Genomic DNA, 26480 nt, shown 5'->3' with positions numbered 1-26480 from the left:
GCCCATCTCAGGTGGCCAGTGAAGTAAAGGTGAGAAAGGCACCAGGCCTGGGTTTATACTGCAGTTAGCAAAGCAAAGAAGCGTTTAGAGATTGCCTGGATGTCGATGTTAGCCACAGGTCAATGCCCAGGCTGAGTCAAAGCACCAAGTGGGTCCTCCTGGTCCCCTCCTGCCGCCTGGCGACTCTCTTCTGGGCCATGCAAACGTCAACTTCTCAGCCCCTTGGGGAAGCAGAGCCAGTCTGACTTCAAGCATCTGTCAGAGCCCAGGGAGTAGCATCATAGGGTTTTGTCCACTAGTGTCTCAGCTAAGACCCTCCATGAGGCGAGGGTGCTGCATAGTGACTGCCTGTTTCTGGTGGGTCTGTCTAGAAAGGGTCCCAGGGTGAGGCCCAAGGCTCTGCCCCCAGAGAGCAGGTCCCATAGCACCTGACAAACTGCAAGATGCTTTACAGAGGGACTCTTCACATGGGTAGAAGAGCTTAACAGTTCTGCCCCAAACCCTCTGAGGGATGGGGATGTGGCTCAGGTATAGAGCGCTTGCCCAGCATGTACCAGGCTCTGGTTAGATCCTCGGTACCTTAGTATGGGGCATGAAGGTGGTGTGTGAATGCATCATCCCAGCACTTGGGAGGTGGTTGCAGGAAGGTCAGATGGTCAAGGTCACCGTCCCTTCCCTACTGACACAGTTAGAGACCATGTGACCCTCTCAACAAGCAAACAAAAAACCCCACAAAATGCATGAGGTGATGTTGCTGTGCTAAGAATGAAACAGAAACCCTGTTTTGGCTCTGGCCCTCCCTGCTTTGTTGACTGACCTAAGCGCACCCCATCCGCACCCCAGCCTGCCCTCTCTGTCTTTCTAAAGCACAGAACCAGTCCCCTCCTTGGAGTCTGTTGTACACTGTGCCCTCCCCTTAGCTTGCTCCTCCTTGGCTCCTTCTCATCATTTCCTTTGAGTCTCATCTCAAATGTCACCCCCAGAGAGGCCGCTCTGGAGCACCTAGCCAGCTCAGCCTCTGTGCTCCCGTTCCCTGGGACCTGATCTGTTCCATGTCTGCTGACATGTCTTCCTCACTCAGGGGTGGCTCCTCCAGGGCAGAGCGGGTGAGGGGATATTTCTGTTTACTGCATTGGTGCCCTGGTGGCTCTATGGCACAAGAAGACTAGATGAATGGCTGTAAGGTGGAGTATGACTCTTACATAGTGGCATCTAGGACACCCTGTCACCACCGCCAGGAAGAAAGGCAGCCATGGCAACATCTCTGGGGACCTCTGTAAGTCAGAAATGCCAGACAATACCTGGAGGAAGTGCCATGAAGGCAACAGGACCCTGATTTCAAAGGCCCTTCCTCCCCTGGCCACTGGAGAGAAGAATGTGGACACAGGTCATTGAATCTCCTTGAGGGAGGAGAAATGTGTGTCTGTGAGTCACTCTGTGGACTCCACAGCCCCGGGCACCTGTTCAGGGAGAAGAACAGTGAGCACAAAGGCTTTGGGTAGGGGGCATGACGATCACTCACTCTCCACGTAGAACACTCCCACTTTGTCCGAGTCCGACATGGAAATGTAGAGGACTATTTCATACCCTGCGGGCAGGCGGTCAGGGCCTTTGGTTCGCAGAATCATCTGAGACATGTCCTTGAGGTCTGTGGGTAGATAAAGGAAGTTAGGAGGAGGGCCTGTGGGAGCTGGTTTTACCATTGCTTTACTTTTCCCACCAGGGCAGGGGCCCTCCCTCATGCATGCATTATGGGAACTACCCAGAAGCCAAAGGGAAAGGAACTTACTCCTGCCTGGGAGAACTGGTCAACCCTTTGAGAATTTTCTTCTCTCTAGTCTTTTTCCCTCATATGTAGACTAGACTGACCTGGAACTCCCTATGTAGACCAGGCTGGCCTTGAACTTGCAGAGATCTGCCTGCTTCATTTATTTATTTCTGTGAGGAGTTTCTGTCTGTCCATCTGTATGTATGTAATGTATGTATGCATGCCATGATGTGTGTGTGTGTGTGTGTGTGTGTGTGTGTGTATAGGTCAAGAGAGCAGCTTGAAGGAGTCAATTCTTTCTTCCTCGTGTGAGTTCCAGGAACTGAATTAAAGTCATCTGACTTGGCTGCAGGTGCCTTTACCTGCTGAGCCATCTTGCTGGCCCCTCCAGGTTTTCCTGTACCCATGCATGTCAAGGTGAACTGTATTGATAGGCATGTCTTTTGAGCACTGAACATTTGAAGCATTATCTCCTGCCTCATCCTCTGCCCTGCCTGAGACAGGACACACATGTTCCCACTGTCCCCCAGTGTGGCCCCATTGGCACCTTGCTTGCTGTAGACCTTTTCATCACTACAGTCCTCCTTAGGCAACCAGGGAGTGTCTCGGTCACAGTTCACCAGCAGGATGGCCCCCTGGCCCTCAGGACCCCAGGTCCAGGACGCCTGCAACAGCAGGGACATGGGTCAGTGTCTTCCCTGGTCCTATCCAAGTACAGCTTCTGAGAGATGCTGAGGGATAGACGTGGTAAGGAATAGGTCCTACCCACTGGGACAGCAGGTAGGGTCTGGAAGGCTTGAAGTGCCCAGAAAGGACCCATATGATCACCCAAGTTCAAGAGCAGAGACAGAAAGGCTTGTTAGGGCACGAGGGCCTCAGCTCTGGTGTGAGGTGACCACGCCTGGCAGAGATGGTGGCAGGAACTGACATTCTAGGACAGCTTGAGGTGACTGATTCCAGGCACGCTCGGAGTGCTCCCAAGGGGGCTGCCACCTTGCTCTGCTTTCTGTCCTGAAGCCACAGTGCCCAGAGCAGACTCCAAGCGGATCATACCGCTTCCCTGTTTGAAGCCCTCACTGTTGACTCAGATAAAGCCTGGATTCTCTGATCTTCCGTGAGGCTGGTGAGACCTATAGTCTCTGCATCCGGTCTCTTCCACCTGCTCTGCTCAAACTCCCAGACCTTTGCTATGCTCGTCCCTCTTTGCCACTCAGTGCACCTGGCCCTCCTTGAAGGAGTCTTTCTGCTCCTCAGGGCAGCGCCCTGCTCTGTACACAGCCCTTTCTTCATATGTTCTTTCAGGAACCCTGAGGTCACAGAATGGTTACAATGTAGTCACCGATATCATTCTTCCTTGAACTTTGGTCTGTCTAGGTTTTTGTTGGTCCCCGGGCCTGACGTGGTCCTAGAATATAAGAGATACATTTCTTGTTTTGAGACAGGGTCTCACATAGCTCAGGCTGGCCACTAATTCACTATGTAGCAGAGGATAGCTTTGAACTCCTAATCCTCCTGCCTGTGCCTCCTGAGATCTGGGATTCCTGGCATCCATCACCATTACTAGCTAATGTAAAAGATATTTATAGGGTGGGCAAAGACATGTGACAATTTCACTGGCCTAGGTATGGAAAGCCTCACTAATTCAGGTCCACAGGGACTGGATGACTTTGCTTGACTGCCCCAGTATTGATGCCCGGGATCAGACCCACGGTTTTCTGCATTCAAGGCAAGCACTCTATCTACTGAGCTACTTTCTTGGGCTCCTGAGGAGTCTGTGCAGGATTGTTGAGACCTATAATCTGTTTTTAAGAGCTCTTTCTAGAAAGCACTTCATTTTTTTTTAAGTCGGTCTGTTCAGGTTGACCTCGAACTTTTGATCCTCTTGTCTCCACCCCCTGAATGCTGAGATGACAAGTATGAGCCACCTCTCCCAGCCTCCTTTAACTTTACTTGGCTGGATTTTTGAGTCAGGCTCTCACTATGTAACCTTGGCTAGCCTAGACCAGGCACAGCTCTGCCTCCCGAGTGCTGGGATGAAGGGTGTGTGTTATCACAACCCCTAATTCCTTTAATTTTAAAAGAGGCCTAAGGGGAACAAATGCTTCCCTGGGCAGCCTCTGTATCTGATGCATTGATACTTCAGACAGCCCTGTGACCCGTGCTGGGGAAGCTGATCCTCCAGGAAGCCTGGCTTGTCTGGTGCCCATCCTGCTGTGTTGCATCTGCACCCAGCTTTGAGCCTCAGCCTCAGGCCCTGTGAATTAGTAGCTGAACGATCTGGTAGACAGCTCTGGCCGAATGCACTGTGCAGTCTGCTCTGGAAGTCCCCCCATGTTAGGGCCAGAACAGCTTCCACCCTCAAGGCCAGTAACCTTCTTAGGGTTGTTCTTTTCCACCTCGCCATCCCGGTCTGCATCCACATCCAGCGAGATCTCTGTGGGCAAGAGATGAGTGTGAGTTGAAGAGCCAGGCAGATAGTGGGAGGCTGGAAGAGCCACCTCGGCAGCCCCACTCCTCCTCTGCCCCACCCGTGCTGGGTTCACTTCTTGCTGAGGTCATGAGGTCATCATCTCTTGCCCTGTTTACACCTGCTTACACTGTTACCATGCTGGGGGGCGGGGAGGGACACGGGACCTCAGCTTTGGAAGTGGGAGGGACTCTGCAAACCCTGGTGGGGGTGGGGTGGGAGGCTGACCCTCACTGTACACATGTGAGAGACTCAGGTCCCATGCCCAAGGTCACAGAGTGGTATTAGTAGAGTCAGGGTGTCATGATATTTCAAATTCCTCTTCCAGCCTTTCTCAGGAGCATCTGTGCACACACATACCTGTCTGTCTATCTGTGGCTTTCTCTCTTTTTCTCCTCATTTTATTTTTGTTGAGAAGAAATCATGTCTCCAGCCCCTGTCCATCTAAGGGAGCTGGTGATGCCAGCTTCAGACAGATGACCCAGGACAGTGTCTCTGCTGACCCTTTTTCTCTTGGAGACCTTCAGCATTCCAGAACCTCCCATGGGGAGGCTCTGTGGAGCGATGGGGGCAGAGAGAAGTTTCAGCATGTGACAGCCTTAGGCTGGAACTCTGGTTCTCTAGTTATGAGCTATGGGACTTTGGACAGGCTCCACAACTTCTCTCAGAGTTCTGGTTTAGCAGTTGTACCAACCAACAGAAGCAGCCGGCACTGCTGACTTTCTGAGCCATGTAACTCCAGGTGTGGGACTGTTCTGGGTGTAGGATGTTTAGTGGCCTCCCTGGATGCCACAAACACTTATCATGCTGCCAGCTGTTGTCTAACAGCCGGGGGAGGTAAAGGTGCCCCAGGTTAGGGGCTGGAGGGGGGAGGGTGGGGTGGTGCTGGGGAGGTATTGGAGCACACAAGCATGAGATACGCTGCTTGCAGACCCTGCCCTGCCCCCAGTGAGCTTGTCTCATGCTAATTAGGCTTCAACCATGGTGGGAACTGGGAGGGAAGGAATGTACCCCATTCATCCCTTTGGGGGACACCCTTCTTTGGATGAAAGGAAGGACCTGACGCAGGGAGGGGGTGGATGGTACCCACCCCCGGTTGCATCAGCCCAACAGGGTCCAGAGTCACATTTGAGTACCTCTTTTGTCCACAGTTCAATTCCCACTGACCTGACTATGGCTTTTGTGGGTGCAGAAGGAAGTGGGAAGACCATGAGATGTTGGGAAGAGGCACTTCCTGGTGCCCATTTTCCTGGATCTGCCATGAGCCCTGTGCTACAAGGCATGCCACTGACGATGGCTATGCCAGGAACCCCACTGGAGTACCTGCTGCAACTCGGCACTGAGCGAGTGACACACAGCAGACATCTCCAGGAGCCTGTGGCACCGGAGAGAAATACAATCACACCCAACTCAGAAAGGAACAAACTCAGGCTTTAAGGAGCCACCCAGCAGCCACCTACAAGGCTGGTGAATGAGGCTGGGGCTGGCAGAGGACTTCAGTGCAGAGGGGAGGTCCTCTGACCTCAGTGAGAGGCCAAGGTGCAGGGACAATGTTGACTCTGGCTCCCAACTTCAGCAACTTTCCATCCTGCCACACCCCACTCCACGAACACACTGCTCTGCCTGCTGACACTCTCCAGGGCTGTTCTCCCTTCGATAGCTCCAGGAAGGGCACCCACGCTGCCACCAAACCAGGAGTCTGAGGCCACCCAGCACAGAGGTGACACCATACATATCTGTTCTGTGCTACTTCCCTACTGATCCAGTTGACCCCTGGCTGACATCACACCTGGACAGTGTCCCAACATGTGCTCCCCTGAATGTCACTGACCACATCCCCACAGTGGAGCCCTGTGGCTTCATGTCTTGGCCACAAGGGAACACCAAATTTCCTTATAGAGGGTCTCCTGTGCCTTCCATGCAGGGAATCATGGGAGATTATGAAGCACTTCGGGCCATACTGAAGGTGAGCTCTCTCTCTCTCTCTCTCTCTCTCTCTCTCTCTCTCTCTCTCTCTCTCTCTCCTTTCTATTTGTTTTTGTAGCCTTGGCTGGCCTGAAACTCAGTATGTAGACTAGGCTGGCCCGAAAGTTGCTATGTAGACCAGACTGGACTTGAGATCAGACCCACCTGCTTCTCTTTCCCTGGTTCCTCAGAGCAGTAATTGAAGGTGTGTACCACTACACGGGGCTCCTTTTTCTTTTTTTAAAGTTTAAAGTTATGCCTGAATGTATGCCTGTGCCTGGTGCCTGGGAAGGCATTGGATCTACTGGATCTGGAGTTACAGGTAGTTGTGGGCCATCATGTGGGTGCTGGGAATCGAACCAGGATCCTCTGAAACAACAACAACCAATGCTCTAAACTGCTGAGCCATCTTTCCCTTTGAGCTCTGAGCTCACAGGCCCTGTGTGGGTGCTCTACATACCTCCCTTGGAGGGGTAACAAGCACACCTCTGTCCCCAGCATTAAGATCTTTATCAAAGTGGTGCTTAACTTGGCACAAAGAGGTAAGTCAAACAGCCACAGATCACTTGAGGGCAGCAGGGTCCCTCCTCCCTGTATTCTCCTCACCTCCCTAAAGTCATATTGCTTCCTGATCTCTCTATCTCTCTGTCTCCCATCTCTCTCCCTCCCCCTCGGCCCTCCTTCCCTCCTTCCCTCCCTCCCTCTCTCCCTCCCTCTCTCTCTCTCCCTCTTTTCCTTCTTACTTTTCTTCTGAGACAGGGTCTCACTATAAAGATCTGGATGTCCTGGAATTCACTCTGTAGACCAGGTTGGCCTCAGACTCACGGATATCGGACTGCCTCGGTCTCCTGAGTGCTAGGATTAAAGGCATGCGCCACCACACCCAGCCTGTCTCCTGCTTTATTACCCTCAGAAGGCTCTGCTGCCTTCCCATTATGAAATTCCTGTTTTCACAGTGTCACTCTTGACCACCTCCTCTCCATCTTCCACAGACTCCTTAATTCTCTTAGGACCTGTCACTGTCCCCACAGTCAACTGACTTCCTGCTGCCCTCCAGCCTCCTTAGCTCCCAGCTATCCCTTGAACCTTCTCCCTGGCTCTGACAGGGCATTGTCTACAGGCCAAGAAGGAGAGAGAGGCTGGAACAGCCCTCCTGAGCTCTGCCCTCCCCAGGGGGAGGGGAACACACGCTCCAGACATTTCCCAGAGGCTCCAGGTCCTGCCTCAGCTACCCAGAATAACCCCAAGGTGTCAGGTGGCACCCGGGTGCCGGGGTGTGGGGTGAATTCGTGGGAAATGTCACCAGGATTGAGTTTGAAGCCATCGCCCTGTGAACCCAGACACAGAGGCTGTGACTGCATCTTGGTTGGCTGCCAGCCCTGTGGCCTGTGGCTGTGCTGGCCTGGCCTCCTGACTTGTCCCAGTAGCTTGGGATGCAGTGTGAGGAAGGGCTCTGGGGACTGGCAGAGGAATGACATCCTGCAGAGGATGCTGACAGCTCCGGAGCTGGGCCTGTGGGGGGAGCTCAGGGTATGTGCAGCATTTACCCAAGGTACAGAGGGGAAAAAGCACTGAGGCTCCAGTATCCAGGCTCCCCCGCTAGGACCCCAGCAGGAAGGATAACTGTCCCCTTCCACCTTTCTATCCCCCACCTCCACTCTCCTCTGAAAAATCCTAATTGGAATCTCAAAGGATGAACTCAAATCCTCATTCTATAGCTGGGGGAAAGTGGAGCCCAGAGAGGGTGATCTACTTGTCAGTGCCACACAGCAGGGTCAGGCAGAGATCTAGAGTCTGATTTGGCCAGATGCTCCTTTGGTTTGTTCCCATATCACAGGATGAAGCTCCTCCAGCCAGAGTAAGAGTAGGGGGGAGGGGAGCCTCCGTTCAGCACCTGCTGTGCCTTGGCACAGGCCCTTTGCACATGCCACTCCCCTAAATCCTTGGAGGCACCATGCTAGAATGCTCTGCAAAGCCCCCCTTTGCAGATGGAGAAACTGAGGCTGATGGAATTGGTGTGACATCGCCATGAGGTGGACCGAGGAGGTAAAGCCACAGCTTATTTCTGCGTGTCCTGAGGCTCTTGCTGCTCAGTGTGGGCTTGGGACGGTCCCAGTGAGATTCACTCAGAACTGCTTCTGTGGGGTCAGATCTAGGGGTGTTTAGGGTGTCCCCCCCCCAGGTGCTGCTTCTAATTACTCAGAGTGCAGATGCCAAGAAAGGAGAAGTCAGGTGGGACACGGACCATGGCTGGGCTACTGGTTTCTGCTAGTTGCCCAGAAAACAAAATGGTTTGAGTGGGTTTTTACAATGTGAACGGCTGCCTTTTATTCTGGGAGAATGCTGTGGGAGCACTCCACCACGTGGATAAATCTCAGCCCCGCCTCCTTTTCCTTTACTTTGGGAGTCAGGGTCTCCTTAGGCCATGTAGGCTGGCCTTGAACTCTCTTAGCTCAGGCAGCTTTCAGTCTCCTGTCTCAGCCTCCGAGTAGTTGCGATGACAGGTATGTGTCACCAGGCCCTGCTTCCCTTTCTGCTTGGTTTGTTTGTTTGTGTTTTTGAAGACAGGACTTCTCTGTGTTGCTTTGGAGGCTGTCCTGGAACTCACTGTGTCCCAGGCTGGTCTCAGACTCACAGAGACCAGCTGCCCCTGCCTCCCGAGTGCTGGGACTAACAGCATGCGCCACCACCTTCTGGCTGCTTGCCTCTCTTTAGTGCACATCCTAAGGGTGCTCCAGCCTGGGTCACCCTCTTTGACAGGTCTCTGGATGCTGCCCTCCTGCCTTTGTCCTCAGGTAACCCTGGCTCTGGGAGTGGGTTTCCTAGGGGCAGTCATCTGAGACAGGTGGAAGCTGTGTGTTTGCACATACCACTCAGTCACATGCCAGGGTTTAGCATGCCGGGATCAGGCTGCCACTTCCAAATCCCCCCCATCATTCCAAGACTCCCCTCATTCCTGAACCCAGAAGTCCCTGGTGCAGAGGGAGGGACAGAGTGACAGCATTCAGGTCCCTGGGGAGATTAGCTGAGAAGTGTCACAGGAGACTGAAGAGAAGGGAGGGTCCTCTCAGAGCAGCTGTCTGTTTTTATGGGAGGTTTCACGACCATCAGAAAATTAGATAACCCAGGCAGGTTTGTTCTGCCTTTTCTGAGCCCCAGTTTTTCCATCTGCTTAATGGGCATAGTATTGGTATCTCTCCTGGAAAAGGCTGAAAGGGAGTTATGGGGGAGTAGACATCCAGGTCTGGAGCCTGGCATACTGTGGGTGCTCAAGAAATGTCCTGTGTTTATCTGCCTCCTCTTCCTCTTCCGTTTCCTTCTCATCAAAGCACCCAGCATAAACCTGGACACAGCTTGGCGAGCAGCTTGTGGAGACACTGGTAGCATGGTGGGTCCCACCTTGTTAGTGTTTAAGCACAGCTGCATGGGCACAACAAGCCTCTGGATTCCTTCTAGCATAGACAACATCAGTAACAAAATAAATGAAATCGCCTCTGCAGCAGGGACTGAGTGTTCATGTCCCTGGGCTCTGCTCAGCCTACTTACTGTGTCCCCTTGCAGGGGACGAAGCCAGGAAATTGCTTCCAGTCTTGGACTCCACCTGCCACACTGTTGCTCTGTGACTGTGAATGAGTTTCCTAACCTCTCTGGGCCACACCACACCAAATGCAGAACAAGAACTGGATGAGTTAAGAAGGCCAGGCTACAGCTATGTGCCCAGGGCATCTGGGATGATAGTAAGGACACTCGGGGACAGTGGGGGCTACTGGAGTCTCCAGACTGGAGGGTGTGTGTGTGTGTGTGTGAGAGAGAGAGAGAGAGAGAGAGAGAGAGAGAGAGAGAGAGAGAGAGAGAGAGAGAGGCTTTGCTCTTTCTGTAGCTCACAGAGCCTGTGAAGGGGACTCCGGGGTACAAGTCCTCTATAGGAGTCCCCCTCCCCTGAACAAAACAAGAGTCCTAGTGTTAAGTGCACTGCCTGTTCTTCCAGAGGACCCTGGTTCAATCCCCAACACCCGAACAGTGGCTTAACCCTCTGTAACTCCAGTTTCAGGGGCCCTGATATACTCTTCTGGCCTCCAAAGGCCCCAGGCTGAAATGTGGTACACACAGAAATACATGCACGGCTCCAAAGCTGGCATTACTCAGAAGTGGCCCCAGGTGCCAGCCTCCCACACTGAAACCTGCTCAGCAATTTTTTTCCAGAACCCCCACAAAATGCAGGCACCCAGACCCCAGCACCAACTCACCAATGGCTGTGAGGAAGAGCCCAGCCTGGTTAATGGGGGCGCTGCCTTCCTCATCATAGTAGTTGACGGTGACCTTGGTGGGGAGGCACACACAGGGACAGAGAGAAGAGGTTCACAGGTTATAGTGAAAAACAAAACAACAACAACAACAACAATAATAATAATAAAACAGAAATAATCTGCTACCTCCTCCAGGAAGCACCCCTGGGCTGCTGAGGTGCCTCTCACAGATAATCTAACAGGACAAGGGGTTCCTCTCCCCTACCCTACCGTGCTCTAGCACTGACCCCTCCCCCCACTTCCTGGGCCCACTGTGCTGCATGCCCAGATCCAGCTGAGCCCCAGGGGCTCCATTGTACCCTTGGATGGAGCCTGGTGCCAACACAGCAACAGGCTAGAGCTGTGTTCATGAGAAAGCCCAGAGTGGGGGCCAGCTGGCTTTGGCTATGTCACCTGGGCAAATCGCTGTGCCCGGATTGCTCAGCACCCCACTTTAAGACAGGTCTGGGTTGCTACAGGTATAATCTCCAATCATTCTACGAGTCTGAGAAGTTATTTATTTGTTGTCATTAAAAACAAAACCACAAAACAAAACAAAACAACAACAAAATGAAACAAACAAGACTTGTTATAAGCCCCAGGTTAACTTCAATACAGTGATGCTCCTGTCTCCTAAGTGTTGATTACAGGTGTGTCCCCAAGTCCTGATTCTCTTTGCATATGTGTATTTTTGAAATGCTGTCATCATGTAGCTCAGGCTAGCCTGGTACTAAGTAGCTGAGGCTGGACTCAAGCTCGAAACAATCTGCCTGCCTCAGCTTCTGTTTCCTTCATCTCTCTGGGTCCTCCTTCCTTTCTTCCTATACTAGGAATTGAACTCACGGTCTCACACATGCTCGATATGCAACTACTGAGCATTCGTTTACACTGAAAGAATTATTTTATGTGTATGGGATTTTGCCTGCATCTATTTCTGTGTGTACCATATGCAGGCCTGGTGCCTTTGGAGGCCAGAAGAGGATGCCAGATCCCCTGGAACTGACAGAGGGTTAAGCTACCATGTGGAGGCTGGGAATTGAACTAGGGTCCTCTGGAAGAGCAGATAGTGCTCTTAATCACTGAGCCACCTTTCTGGCCTCCAGATTTCAATATTTGAGGCAGGGTCTCCTATGTTCCAAAGCAGGCCTTGAACTCCTGATCTTCCTGCCTCCACCTCTTAAGTGCTGGGCTCCACGCCTGGCCATTTTCTTCCCCTTTTCACTCTGCTGATGTAGCGGCTAGGATCCTGGAAGGATCTATGGCACACACCGTTGTTATGGCTCAGGCTAATGTGACCCCATTGTCCCCCAAGACTCCAGAATGGCCCTGAGCTCCCTCAGTCCTGGATATTGACTTCCTGGCCACAGTACCTTGTCGCTGCTGGCCTCTGTGCTGGCCTGGGCCATGCTGAGCCGCAATGTGGTGCTGGGTGAGAGGGTCCAGCGCTGCTTGCCATTGGTGACTACCTCCTCGGCCTCCCCATCACGCACCACCTCCACCTGCACGCCCTCCGAGTGCTTCAGGCTGAAGGTTTTGGCCCCAGCAGGGGCTGCGCTGTAGGGAGAAGGGTCAGGAGGTCAGGGGGAGCCTGGGCTACATCGGACAGGGGCCTCAGCAAGAGAGTTCCAGAGGGGCAGGGCTCCCTGGCTGTGTGGTCTGTGGGACCCAGGCAGGCAGACCTAGCTGTGATGCGGAGTCTTGCTGGTAGCAGGAGATTGTGAAGGGCACAGAGTCCTGGGCCAATCTTGCACCTGCTGAGTTGGAGTCCAGGAACCCCAAATCTCTGTCTGTCTCTCTGTGTGTGTGTCTCTCTCTCTCCATCTCTGTCTCTGTCTGTCTCTGCTATTCTAGGTAAGTAGTCTGCCACTCAGCCATGCCTTCAGCCTTAGAGCTAGAAATGTTTTTCTTGTTAGGATATTTTCATGCCACTCAGGCTGGTCCCAATGTCATCCTCCTCCTACCTCAGCCTCCCCAGTGCTGGGATTTTTAGGCATGTATCACCACACTTGACTTAGGCTCCAATTCATTCATTCATTCATTCATTCATTCATTCATTCATTCATTCATCCATTCATTCATCCATTCATCTAACTACTTATTTATTGAGGCAGGGTCTCTTGTAGTTCAGGCTGGCCTCAAATTGCTATGTAGATGAGGATAACCCTAAGCTTCTGATTCCCTCACGTCCATCTCCACAGGCCGAATCATCAGCCTGTGTCATCCCGCCTGGTCCATGCCACGCTGGGGACTGAATGCAGAGCCATGGCCACCACGCAAGGCAATCACTTTCTCAGTTGAGCCACAGCCCCATTTTAGGCCTTGAATTCTTACTGGGTTCTTGATGCCTCTGCAGGTGGGTGGGTGACCGGTTTTGGGAGCACTCTGTAGGGTAGAAGACAAGACTACACGGAAGGGTGGTTTTGCTCCAAAGGCCTGGAACACCTCCTTCTTCCCTGCTGGGGACTTAACAGGATGGAACTAGCCCTGTAGGAGAGAGGACTCTGCCTCAAAGATCGCCAGGCCCGGAATTCCTCACCGCTGAAGGTCATCTCTTGGGACTCATGCATGGCTTCCTGCTGAGGGGGAAGTGGTTTGGGAGCTGTGAGACCTCCCCAAGACTTAGGGCAGGGAGGGCACTGGCTTGCACTGGCTGCTAGGCACTAAAAGTTATGTTCCCCAAATTCATATGCCGCCGTTCTAACTCCAGCAGGGTGGCATCTGGACACCTTTCGGAGATGGTGAAGGTTACACAGGGACATCAGGGGTTCTAATCAAATATGAGTGCTGACCTTTTAAGAAGTGAGAGAGAAAACAAAGGAGTGAGTGTACAGCAGTAGGTGATAGGGAAGCCAGGGGAGGGAGGTGCCAGGGCTGGCAGCTAGGGTAAACCCAGGGTTGAAGGTTTCTAAGGACCCCTGGGTCAAGGGGCTCTAGCAGGATTCTTGTGGGATTTGAGATGCTGGCCTGAGTATGTCTCAGAGGTATAGTTTGAACCAGCGCTCCAAGCTCCAGGGATCTCCGAAACACTGGGGTGCTGTTTGTTTGTTTGTGGATACAGGGTCTTCATAGGCAGCTTTGCCTGGAATACATTATGTAGACCAGGCTGGTCTTGAACTTGCAACAACCTTTTTGCCTCTGCTGGGAGTGCTGGGATCACAAGTGCTACAGAGCCTGGGTTTAAATCTTCAGAGCATTGCTTTCTTTTTTCTTTTTCTCTTTTTCCTACTCCCCCTGAGAGGCTGTCTGTCTGAGCCAGGTGAGACAGGGGCAGCTGGCAATGAAGCAGGGGCTCAGTTGAAGAAGCGGCTTAAGCTTGTGACTCTCAAATAATGCAGCAGCAGCAGCAGCAGCAACAATGGCGGCTAGAGGCTTTGTCCAAATAGACTGCCGGGTCCTATGAATGTACGTTCTGGAAGCTTCTGAGGCCATACTTTGAAAACCACTGATGTAACTAACCTTTGGCAGTGTGGTCTGGTAGTTCTAGCCCGGAAGTGAGCTATAGTGAGTCTGTAGAAGCTGCCAAGAAATCCGTGGAGGGTGCTAGAGCTCCACCCTCTTTAAACCAATACTGTTCCATCTGGCTTTATAAAATCAAGCTTCTGAACGCAGTTCCTCTGAGATATCGAAGCTTAACAAACCACATCAAAAGCATGATTCCCCCAGGATCCCGTTAGTCCACCATGCCAGCGCCTGCCTCTATCCCTCTGAGTTAGCAGGAAACCAAAGAAGGGAGCATCTAGCGGGTTAACATTGGGCCACATCAGAGCTTCCTGGCCTCAGGCCTCCCACAGCCCCACACCAACCCTGCTTGAGGCTGAGCAAACAGCTATTCTTGGAGAGGCCCTGGCAGAGGCCACAAAGACACCAATTTTCCATTTGGATCCTGTTGGCCGCCTCCTCTCCAGGGAAGATCCTGTTAGAATCCCCTGCAGAAACCCAAGAGCCTGGGGCTACAGATGGCTTGGGGTCCTAGAGGCTGTGGGACAGTTTGGAGGGAGGGAAAGAAGTGGGGTGGGGAGGCTATGACCTCCTGGCTTACTGGAAAGTCTAAAGAGAGTATGCACTGGACAGGAGGCTGGTTCGAAGCACATGTCTGCACCATGTTGTCCCAGCACTCAGGACATGACAGTAAATGAATAAAAGAATGCTTCCTGATTGGCTTTGCAAGCTGGCATCAGAGAATTTTATACATTTATTAATTTAGTGTGTTTGTGTGGGGGGGCATGTGTGTGTTTGTACATGTGGAGACCAAAGGTTGATGCTGGATGTCTTCCTCTATAGATTTCCACCTTGGTTTCTCACTGAACCTAGATCGAATCATTTTGGCTAGACTGGCTGGCCAGCGAGCCCCTGGGATCCACTTGTGTCCATCTCTCAGTTCTGGGGTTCCAGGCCTATGCTGCTGCAGCACTGGGCTTTGTGTTGGTGTTGGGGGTCTGAATTCAGGTCCTCATGCTGGCACACAAGCATTTTCCCCTCTGAGCTCTCTCCCAGCTCCCCAAACTGTGATGCTGTTCCTTGATTCTCCACCTGCCAAATGCCCACCTCTCTCCACAAATGGATTTGTGCCTGTGTCTATTTTTCCACCGCGTACTGTTTCAGCCCTGGCCTAGTCCAGGAACAAAGTAAGTCAAAAGATTTACTGGAGGAGAGGGGCATGCTCACACAGTCAACACGTATTTTCTGAGATTTTATTACATACCAGGCAGAGTCTGGGTGCTGGGAAAAGACTGGCTACGAATATAACATGTCTTTTGACCCATGGAACTTATATTCTAGTGAAAGAAAAAGACTTTTTTATAGATTATGCAACTGACTGTGTTGACTGCAACAGAGAGACGTGGGTTGCCTGGCTGGGGGGGGGGTGCAGCTCCGCAGCAGTGTGCTTACCTAATGTGTGCAAGCAAGGTCTTTGGTTCTGAAAATATGGGGTGCATGATATCTGTGGTTCTCAGATGACTCTCTGAGGAGGTAACATTTGAGCTAAACCTTATTTTCAGAAGAATCAGTTTAGCCCGTGGGTCTGGAACTCCAGCATCAGCTACAGGGAGGCACACTTCTGTGTCAAGAGGATTTATTTCAAGCTCCAAGCTGCCCTGATGCTGTGGGACCAGGGAGGCCTGACACAGAGAAAAGGGAAGAAGGTGAGTGTGGCTGGATCTGTGTGTGTGTGTGTGTGTGTGTGTGTGTGTGTGTGTGTGGGCATGCGCGCATGCACATGGGAAGGGGGTGTGGTCATGATGGTCATGACGGGGGGGGGGGGGTGGTGGTGGTGGTTCCAGACATGGTGGAGCTGGCCTTTCTCCTGAAGAAGGGAAGCCACCAAGGGCTTGCCAGCTAGGAGGGATTTCAGAAGAAAAATAATGAAAGTGTGAAGGGTGGTAAGTGAGCTGGTGATGGAGGCCATGGTAGCTACCCTGTGTGTGGTGATGGTGCTTGGCGCTGGATCGTGGCCATGGAAATGGCTGGGCAGACCAGTGCCCAGCTTCTTAAATGCTGTGTGGCCTCTAGGAGCCACCCAGACTGACAGTGGGGGAAGGTCTTGGACATAGCCTGGCAAGGCGGGAGAGGCCCACACAGCCTCACACTTGAGGGCATGATGTGCCTGGTCTCTGCTGGCCTCTGGCTTTCAGCTTATTCATCTGACTTGGGCCTCATTAACACCAGCTGGGGTTCATCCTTGGAGTGATCCCAGCTCCTGGCAGCTGGGGTGTGACATCCTTCTCTCAGGTCTTTGGAGGAGTTGGAAGGGGGAGATGAGGGTGTTAGCCTGGTGAGCACCCTCAGGGACAGAGACGAGGGCAGGGAGGAAGATCTCAGGCCTCATACCCGAGGCTCGCTATGGTGGTGGTGGCCAGAATCCTGAGGGCTGTCACTGGCCTAGGCAGGGCTAATGGAGGCAAACCTTGGCATATCTGTATAGCTGGCCTCCTTCTCTACCTGGCGGCCCCAGCAGCCTCCATCACAAGGTGCTGTGTCTCTGGCAGCCCTAGGCCCTTCTACAGGGAAGAAACAATGTAATCTCTGGCAATTCCCTTCCTCAGAAGTCTTCCAGGGCACCCTCTTATCTACAAAATGACGTCCAGCCCTGGAGCAAAGGCTCCAAAGTCCCAGTTCTTGCTCTCTGGACCACAGCCTTATCTTCCAGGTCACTGCCTCCATGGGACCCACTTTCCTACCAGGTGGGTTTGCTCCCATGGGAGCTATCCTCAATTGCATCCTGAACCCTTGTCTGTTTTACAGGACCCAGCTCAGCTGCCACCTCTTCCAGGAAGCCCTCCCTGATCCCATCAGCCAGCTCGCCTTTCTCCCTCCCTTAGGGAGAAATACTAACTTTTGTCCAATATGTCTCTTCCATGAGTCTCATGAACACTTTGATGGGTGATACAAAAAAATCCAATCTGATTCACAATGACTTACAGAGCATTTACCAGGTGTCAGCCAGCAAAACCACAGGCTCTCAATCCATACTTTACACAATCTGACGAGGCCCGCCTGACCCACCCATTTTACAGATGAGTACACCAAAATCCATACAGAATGAGTACTTGCTTCAAAGAGGTCTCAGGCCCCTCATGGCAGGCTGTGAGTGAACTATGTTCTGTGAGTCCCAGGCCTGGGGGAGTCCACCAGTCCTCACCATGGTCCTCTAGATAAGGACCCAGAGAAGAGGGGTCAAATAAGAGACTCTTAGGGACCTCAAGACCCAGCCCCTCCTCCCCTGGTAAACACACTTATTTGCAGATAGGGGTCAGAGGCCCAGAGAAGAGACAGCTAAGGGTGGCTTTCTGTTCTGGACTCCAGTGAATGACTTAAATGAGTGGGCCTGGGCCTGTTAAGCCCCTGAGCTCAGGGTCCAGCATGGCCACGGCTGGACACAAGAGGGTCCTGTCTAAACACCGGTGTTTGGAGGTGTGAACCCCTGTGAATACATTATCTCCCTAACTCAGGGACCTGTGGTGGGCAAGAAAGAGCCTTGTGGACCCCCACTATAGGAAGGGACTATGGGCTTGGCACACAGGGTGCCGGGTTCTTCCTCCAGCCCTCCTACCCCTGGGCACTAGTCTGAAACCTGAGTCCTAAGTAGCTCCTGGCAGCGTCTCCTGTCCAGGGCCCAGGGCTCGGGGTGTTATTCTAATTTATGGGGCCACGGGACCTGGCCTGATGTCTTCTTTCGTCACTCTCTCGGCAGCAAGTTTTGCTGCTCTGCCAAGCTCTGTCACATACCCTTGACCTTCCAGGGACCCATCCAACAGGGTCTGTCTATGGAGGTTGGAGGTGGGAAGGGCACCCCATGCTAGTCAGTCTGCCCCCAACAATGGCCCTGCTAGCTCACTTACCCACCCACCCACCCACTCACTCCACAACCCATAATGATCCTGTAGGAAAATGAGGAGCCATGCCCCAAACATGAATCTCAGGGAGACAGGCTGAGAGAGCCCTGGCAGTCTGGGCCTTTCTCCTCCAGGACTCCTCAGCCTGGCAGTCTGACTTCAGGTTCCTCAAGGGTGAACGAGACTATAATGGCACCTATTTCATGAAGTCAGGTATGAGGGCTGAACATATGCAAATAATTAAGTGCATATGAAATGAGCATGTCAATGTCAGGAAGGCTACTGGGTGTTCAACAAATGTTAGGGAGCAATATTAAGTAAATAACGGCAAGGTCTCTCTTTGTGTGTGTGTGTTTGTGTGTGTGTTTGTGTGTGTGTGTGTATGCATGTGTATGCAGGAGTGTGTGTTTACATGTGCATACTCACAGAGGCCAGAGGACAACAGTGGATGACCTGCTTTATCTGCCTTAATTTCTCTCTCTCCCTCCCCTTCCCCTGCCTCTGTTTTAACCACCTCACTATGCAGCCCTGGCTGTCCTGGAACTCACTATGTAGATCTAAAACTCATAGAGATCCACCTGCATCTGTCTTCCAAGTGCTGGGATTAAAGGCCTCATTTCTTTGAGTCAGGTCTCTAATCGACCTTGGAGCTAGGCTGCTAGCCAGTTAGCCCCAGCAAGGCCCCTGTCTCTGCTCCCTCAGTGCTGGGGTTACAGTGATTTTCATGTGGGTGCTGGCATTTAAACTTAGGTCCCACACACAGAGCTATCTCTCCATCCTGATAAAAAGATCTTTGAAAACCAAAACAAAATAAAACAAAAAAAAAAATTGTCTATTTTTACTGTGCCAACAGCTTCAAAGTTTCTCAAAGCGGCCTCCACCTAGAGACCACTGGGCTGGTAGGGCAGTTGCTACCCAGGCCACAAGGTGTGGAAGGAAGAGGTTCCCCTTCACCCTCAGCCCTTGACAGGGGCTCGCTCATTCACCTTTGGGCCTTGATGAAAGAATGAGGGCCCCCCCTCTCCTTGCTACATAACTGGGCACACTGTCTACAGGCCTTGCTGTGTGGAATCTACTCAGAGGTCCTGGGGCGACAGCATCACTTGGGGGCCTGAGCCAGGACTTGTGTCTCAGCCAGGGAGGACTTGGTGAGAAGAAGGAGGCTGGGTGGGGGGTGGTAATGTTTCAGGGGCAGAGGACTCCCATCCAGGGTGAAGGGTGGCCAGGGGTCACAGGGTGGGTAGGAGGAAGAAGCAATGAGCTCTGACCTGGACAGACTTACACCTGGGTCCTGGTTGTCACCAGGCAAATGGATATATATATATATATCGAGACAGGGTTTCTCTGTGTAACAGCCCTAGCTGTCCTGGAACTAGCTCTGTAGACCAGGCTGACCTCGAACTCACAGAGATCCACTTGCTGGAACTAAAGACGTGCGCCACCACCTCTATGAATCCCTCTTTCTGAGCCTCATTTTCTCCACCGGCAAATCAGGATACTGAGAGAGCATTTTCCAGGTCTCAAGGGAACAAAGGAGACGGTGTATCACATCCTAGTGTTAAGTGGCCATCGACCCCCTCCTCTCTGCCTGTGAAGAGCCTTGCCCTGCAGATACTGGACATGTCCTGCTGGAGGAGGCTCCTTTCTGCCTGACAGTAACTTTGCTTCCTGGGGACCACTGACATTGTCTGGAGGCATTTTTGGTTGTCATATTGTGTGTGTGTGTGTGTTGGGGAGACTGCTACTGACATCGGGTAAACTGAGACAGGAATACTACTTATCATGCTACACCATAGGGAACAGGTCCCTCAGCAAAGAATTCCCCAAATGGATTGTGGGTCTGCTCCAGACATGTACTGTCCAGGATGGGGACCGCTAGCATAGGTGACCATGGGGACCTTGCAGAGTTGACAGCCACCCCACTCCAGGTGAACTTTGAAAGAATGTTAGCTTTCTCACAAGCCAGCTTTCCATTATCATGTATCCCAATGACGGCAATTTGGATATGCTGGGCTTAACAAAATATAGCATGAGCATTAATTACATCTCTCCAGCTTTTGTGTGTGTGTTGTGCATGCACATATGTGTGTGGGGGTGAGTACACATGCCAGAGAAGGGTGTTGGTCGTCCTGTTCTGACACTCTTTGCCTGGGTCTCTCACTGGACCTGACTAGGCTGGTAACCGGCAAGCCCCCAGCAACCATCTTGCCTCTGTCCTGCACAGAGCACAGGAGCATACAGCCACACCTGGCTTTTTAGGTGGGACCTGAGGATTCAAACTGAGATCTTCATGCTTGGGAGGCAACACTTTTATTCTCAGAGCCACTTCTCTAGCCCTAACTTTTATTTCTGTTGTTTTAAAGATAGGGTTTTAATATGTAGCCCTGATTGGCCTGGAAGTCGCTATGTGGACCAGGCCAGTCTCAAACTCACAGAAGTCCATACTTGCCTCTGACTCCAAAGATTAAAGGCATGCACAACTACTCCCAGGTTCCAGCCCTAACTTTAAAAAAATATTTTTTATTACTTTTTTGTTTTTGGTTTGTTTGTTTGCTTATTTTGGAGTCAGGGTCTCTGTGTAGCCTTGGCTGTCCTGGAACTCGCTATGTAGATCAGGCTGGCCTTGAACACACAGAGATCCTTCTGTTTCTGCCTCCCTAGTGCTGGGATTAAAGGGTATTTTCTTATTTTTTGAGGTGTGCACACCTGTGTTGGGGGAAGGTTGAAAAAGGGTTATGCTAGTAGCCCACTATGTAGTCTAAACGAGCCTTAGACTCATGGCCCTCTGGTGTTGGGATTACAGGTGTGAACCACCAACCCCATATCCGGTTAACTTACTTTAAAACACAGACTACTACAACACTTAAAGTGTCTTTTGGGTCTGCATTCAGCCTCTCTTGGATGGGTGCTGGTCTAGGCTGCACTGACCCTTGGTCTTGGGGAACTCTCAGTACCATGAACCGTGAGTCCTGGCTGAGGCTGGTGGAACAGGAGCTGCCACCCACCCTTTTGTCCCCCACAAGACTGGGCTTCCCTCTGCTAGAGTGCAGCAAGGACAAGGACTTGGGCATGGACCCCTTTTGCAGCGGCAGTGTGCCTGCCTTTCAGAAAGTACCCACAGTGCCCCAGCAAGCAGACAGGCATGGTGACAACTATGACTTAAGGACCTGGGCGCCCTGGATCCTGGCTTACCCCTTGGCAGTGCCCAATTCAGAACTGGGAAGGGGAAGAGATGGGCACACTCCCAGGCCACTGGCGCCTAGACCACATTCCTCCCTGGCATTACAACCCTCAGGACCATCCAGTCCTCCCTTGGGGTTTACACGCAGGACCCCGAGGTTCAGGCCCAGGTGGTGTGGAAGCTGGAGCATAAGCTAGGAATAAAGGAGCAGAGGGGGTCCTAATCGCAGGGCTGCTGAGCTCAGCAGGGCCAGTGCCTCCTGTAGAAATGGCTGGGCACCTGGGAGGGAACTGGAGGGTGTGGGGGTGGGGGTGAGGGTGGGAGCTTCACAAGAGACACACAGGTGGGCTTGGGAGGGCTTGGAAGAGCTGGGTGCTTTCATGTCAGAATGATTTGCAAACAACGAGGCACACAGAGGAGGTACCCACGCAGGTCACCATCAAAGCGTCTCACCTCAGAGTCCTGCATGCCCCCTCCTTCCAGCATGAAGCCCTCCCACCCTAGCAATGCAGAACATTTAGAATGCTCGGAGCACAGAATTGCATATCAGACCTCAATGTGGTCTCTCAGGATGCACACCCCAATATCTTTCTTGGTCCCACACCACACTCTACCCATTTCCTATTCCTTCACCCTGTGTTTAAGGTACCCCAAACCCCATCAAATGTGTGGACAGAGAAGATGGGAGAGAGGAGCAGATCCTGGCTCCCAGGACATCAGCAAGTGGAAAGTGACCCTCTCTAATCTCAGGGTGAAGTCAGGAAAGGCATTTGGTAACACAGCTCACAGCCAGTGCCTGGGGACAGGCAACCACCAGCAACCCCTGGGACGTTGAAATCGGATAAGTCCCAGGCCAGATTCCACCTGGGCAGCTCCCCTTCGAGCAAGCCAGACCCCAGCACATCCCAGGGAGTTTCTGCTTGCTGGGAGCAGTAAGTCCACTGGTGCAGGAGTCTGGGATGAAAGGTGAGTCAGGGCGGGCTGGGGGAAGAGAAAGGGGGCGTGCTATATAAAGCCTATGTGTGTGTGCTGAGGTCACCGGGGAGAGGGGCTGAAGAAACCAGGCATGGGTAAGGAGAAGCAGTCAGAGAGGAGTGAGGAGGGGGCTGCGACTGGGTGTCTTGGAGGGCTTCAGGATTGCGTAGAAGTCGACATTGGCCTGGGTGATATCAGGTTTCTTGGAGTTCTCAGGATTTCTAAGGATCTCGAATTGAAGGACAGACAACTGGGGTACTAGAGCCAGGCTGTCCTGGTCCAGGGTCTCAGGGTTGTGAAGGGTTGGAGGGGGTGACTCGCCTATTCGGCTCACCTGTACACATCGGTCCAGAGCTGTGTGCCCAGCACGTACACCGCCTCCACGCGGCTCCCGTACAGCAGACGCACCATCCGCTCCCGCAGCATCTTATCACCCCCGCAGAGTCGTCTGCGGTCCCCGCTGCTCCCGGGACTGAGCACCTGCCACAGGTGAGCCCGCCGCTGCGCCTGCGCCGTCCGCGGGACTGAGGGCGGCTTTAAATTACAGCCGGAGGGCGGGGCTGGACAGGGCTGTCCGCCGGACTCCTCTTGGAGTGGGCCTGCTGCCCGTCCATCAGGCCTGGCCCTGCCCCCAGTGCCCCACAACCGCAAATTGCCAATTCCTACTTTTCATGTTTGGCTTGCTCATTCTTTTATTCAATAAATCTCCCTTTCTGCACCTACATCCAGGAGGGGCAGAAAACGAGAGTAGGGGCAGCCGAAGGGACAGGGCAAGAGTGGGTGGGAACACAGAAGAGGCGACCAGACCCAGTCTGGGGTCAGGGAAGGCTTCTCAGAGGAGACCCCTGAAGTTTCTTAAAGAAGATCGTGCCATCTTCGGGAAGTCCCCCCCACCCCGCCATGACATCCGCATTGCCGTGGGAAATAGGGAGTGGGGGGGGGGAACGCTCCTCCTGGCAGGGACCAGATTGCTAAGCCCAGGGGTGAGAGGCTCTGCATGAGTCTGGAATGGCTGGCTCTTCCTCAGGGATGATCTGGGAGTGTATTCTGGCTGTCCCAGACCACGGTGAGCAGGCTGAGCTGGGACCAGCAGCGAAGACCCCGGCTGGAACGTGAGAGGGCTGGAGAGGGAAGGATTGATCCGAGCGGTGTTTATGGATGGAGATTTGGGTGGCTCCCGGTGGCTGAGAGAGTGTGCCTGACTGAAGGACAGGGACCAGACAGAGGATTAGGGTCCCAGGCTGGGACACCAAAAGGTGTGCCAAGGTAGAGGCCAGTGTGTGTCCTGGAAGGGCAGGGTGCATGTGACATCTAGTGGTGGGTGTGAACCATCCAGAACTCCATCCGCACCCTTTCTTTCTGAACTCAAGCCTGGGGCCATGAAATAAACAGCAGCGTTTGAGGAAGTGGCTTCGTGTCATAAGAATGGAAGCTGAAGGGTGTGATGAAGGGACACATATTGGGGAGAGAGGTAGGATGATGGGAGACTCAGGAGAGGTGTGCTGAATTATACAGGGACCGCTGCTCCTAGGCACCTAATGCCCAGGCACACCCAGCCAGCCCTTGACTCCAACCTTCTCCTCCAGATGCCCAAATTAGGAGATGGTAAGGACCCCAGCTGTTCCTGGGAGTCAGGGATCTGGGAGGAATGTGGGTGGAGAAGGGAGAGAGCAAGAGTCCCTGCCAGAGGGGTCACTGTCCCCCCAAAGGCTTCCTGTTCAGATCCCAGTAGAAGCTGGTGGCTTCTGACTGGTTCCTGGCCGAGCTTTTTCCAATCAGGAGGCAGGGTGTGGAGAGCCACCTGCCTAAGTGGGGGGGAATGAATCCAGTGGCACCAAGCTGACAGAACCCCCCTCCCCCAGGGGTAAGCTTGGATCTGAGCATCCCTCTGCATGGAAGCCAGATGCATCGCCTCCCACCCCCAGGGGGGCAGGATAGAGTCTTTATATCACCCACTCCCACCACGTAAGTGGGGTCCAGTGTGGAACAAGGACACATCTCTCAACCAAGTCCCAAGTGGGTCACAACAGAGCCAGGGTTGTGATGACATCCATCAAAGGCCATGGTTACCCGGCTGAGCAGAGGTAACAGTGTGGACTCATTGCTTGGGTGGTTTCTCCCAAGCAGCACTTTCCAATGTATTAGCTTATTTTACCTTCCAGGAACCCAGCCGCTTTGGAGATTAAGAAAGAACACAGAAAAGGTGAAAAACTAACCCAGGGATGCACAGCTCCTGGCAAGGGGAGAGCAGAAACCAGGGTGGGGACACAGGGTGTGTAGGCAGGGGCTTAGTGGGTGAGGGCGGCTCACCCTATGAGTAAGCTCATAGGCAATCCTTCAGCACGATGGAAGATAAGAAATGATAAATGAGACAATATTTAGAAAACGCTGGCAGAGTCTGGTCCTAAGGCTCAGGACAAAGCCCCCCTCGCCCTTATGTAATCCACCCTTGTCTGGCCACCGACACCCAAGCCTCTGACCTGGTTCTGGCTCACCCCGTTGGGCCCAATGCCTGGCTTGATGGGGTAGAAGCTTTTGGAGCCCAAGGGTTTAAAATAGCTGAAGTGGTCACAGCTGTTGGTGGATTGAGGGCCGGAGGTCTCACACATTACAGCCACTCCTGCTGCTCCCACGGAGCCTAGAAAATCCGAATGGCATCTCTTGGTGCCTTTTGGAGAGTGCCAGCAAAGGGTAGGCTCAGATCTGATCAGCTCCCAGCACTGACGGTCCTGGACGCCCCCTCCAGTACAACCCCTGCCAAACATGAGTCCAGAGAGGCTGGAGGGGCCTCCTTTGCCAGGTGCTCTGTTTTGTTGTGGGGTTGTTCTGTGCCTGGCTCTAGGGAGCCTGGCTGGGAGGTGACTTAAAACATCCATGAGCCTGCTTTGAGATTGGAAGCTCACCAAGGGCAGAATGAAAAAACAAAACAAAAAGAAAAAAGAAAAAGAGCCTGGTTACTGGGGAAATAAAAAGCAAAACCAAATCAAACCAAACCAAACCAAACCAACCAACCAAACAAACAAACAAAAACAAAAACAAACAAACAAACAAACAAAAACATGACCATCCAGGACCTAGCAGTAAAGATCAATGTGGACATCTTTTTGATAGGACCCACCCTCCCCACTTTCAGGTGTGTGCACACATGTATGTAGGTGTGCTCATGCGTGTATGCATGTGTGAAGGTCAGAGGTCAATGTCAAATACCTTCCCGTATCACCTTCTACCTTAATTTTTAAATCTTGCACATTATACGTACGGGTGATTTGCTCACATGTATGCCCATGCGGTATGTGTGTGCCTGGTGCCCTGGGATGCCAGAAGTGTGCTGGATGCCCTGGAAGTGGGGTTTCAGACAGCTGTAGGTCCCCATGCGGGTACTGGTCCTTTGGAAAAATAGCCAGTGCTCTTAACCACGGAGCGGAGTCATCTCCACGCTCCAGCCCTTCCACCTTAGTTTTTGAGGATGGGTCTCTCCTGAACCTGGAAGTCAAAATTTTAGCAAGCGTAGGAGACCAGCAAGGCCAAACACCCCATCTGAGTAAAGCACGTTTTGAGTTTCGCTCTGCAAGTCTTGTCCAGGGGCAATGGCCATGACATAGAGCCCCAAGGCTGTGCCAGGAACGCTCTGATATTTGTTCACATTTGAGCTCACTTCATTCCTACAACAGCCCAGTGCAGTGGGCAGTGTCACTCCCATCCCCCATTTGAACAGAGGCCCCAACCCCAGCAGAAAAGATGTAGGCCTTTGGATTGGCATGATTTGGGTCTGCTGGAGCCCTCTCTGGACTTCTGTGTCTTGCTCTACAAAGAAAACACTTGGGGGCTGGAGAGATGGTTCAGAGGTTAAGAGGCCTGGCTGCTTGCTTTTCTAGATGTTCTGAGTTCAATTCCTAGCAGCTACATGGTGGCTCACAACCATTCTAGTGAGATCTGGTGCCCTCTTCTGATATGCAGGCATATGTGCAGGCAGAACACATGTATATATCAAGAAAAACTACCCAGCCTGCATGATAGCAGATGGTAAAAATAATGGGTGGCAAATTGCTCAGCCTATGGTGGCCCGGCCCAGAGTCAAGTCCCACTAGCTCATAGTTTTTTTCTCTGCAGATGACCCTTGTCTGAAGGTTTTGCAAGAGGGGCTTCTGACTGTACTATTTTATTAGATACTTGGACATGTCCGTAGTGTGAGGGACAGCCTGGCTCCATCTTGTGAGTCTCATGAAAGGACTCGGGCTCTACTTAAGGTCATGGAAAGCTCTGGAATCTGATGATGACATGACTTCACTTGAGGAGACTCCCTGTGGAGACAGGAATCCTGGCGGGAGACCAGAGTGGATTTGAGATGAAGGCTGACGCCCTCCCCTCTGTGGCTGCCCTGGGATCTGCAGGCCTGGCCTTGCCTCACTCCCTCACATCCCGCTTTCCCTAGGAGAGTCCTGATTCTACTCCTTTTAGGGATGGGTAACTGGCTGTGAATGAGAGGCAGCCAGGGATGGTGGTG

The 26480-nt window shown here is 52.5% G+C and overlaps 1 protein-coding gene across 1 annotated transcript in view; it reads right to left on the bottom strand.

The window, feature by feature from the left end:
• Padi2 (peptidyl arginine deiminase 2) overlaps positions 1–22451 on the bottom strand; it is a 41906-nt gene extending 19455 nt beyond the window's left edge. Inside the window, exons 1-6 of the mRNA XM_051173480.1 lie at positions 22311–22451; positions 11857–12040; positions 10448–10520; positions 4141–4202; positions 2316–2433; positions 1523–1648 (exon numbers count right to left, since the gene is read on the bottom strand). Of these exons, the coding sequence (XP_051029437.1) occupies positions 1523–1648; positions 2316–2433; positions 4141–4202; positions 10448–10520; positions 11857–12040; positions 22311–22402 (655 nt within the window). The 5' untranslated portion in view covers positions 22403–22451. The remainder of the gene's footprint in view (positions 1–1522; positions 1649–2315; positions 2434–4140; positions 4203–10447; positions 10521–11856; positions 12041–22310) is intronic.
• Between the last annotated feature and the right edge of the window lie 4029 nt (positions 22452–26480).

This window comes from Phodopus roborovskii, unplaced genomic scaffold (assembly GCF_943737965.1).
Source record: "Phodopus roborovskii unplaced genomic scaffold, PHOROB, whole genome shotgun sequence".
NCBI lineage: Eukaryota > Metazoa > Chordata > Mammalia > Rodentia > Cricetidae > Phodopus > Phodopus roborovskii.
The sequence above is the reverse complement of the archived record's forward strand: the minus strand, read 5'-3'. Positions and strand labels throughout refer to the sequence as shown.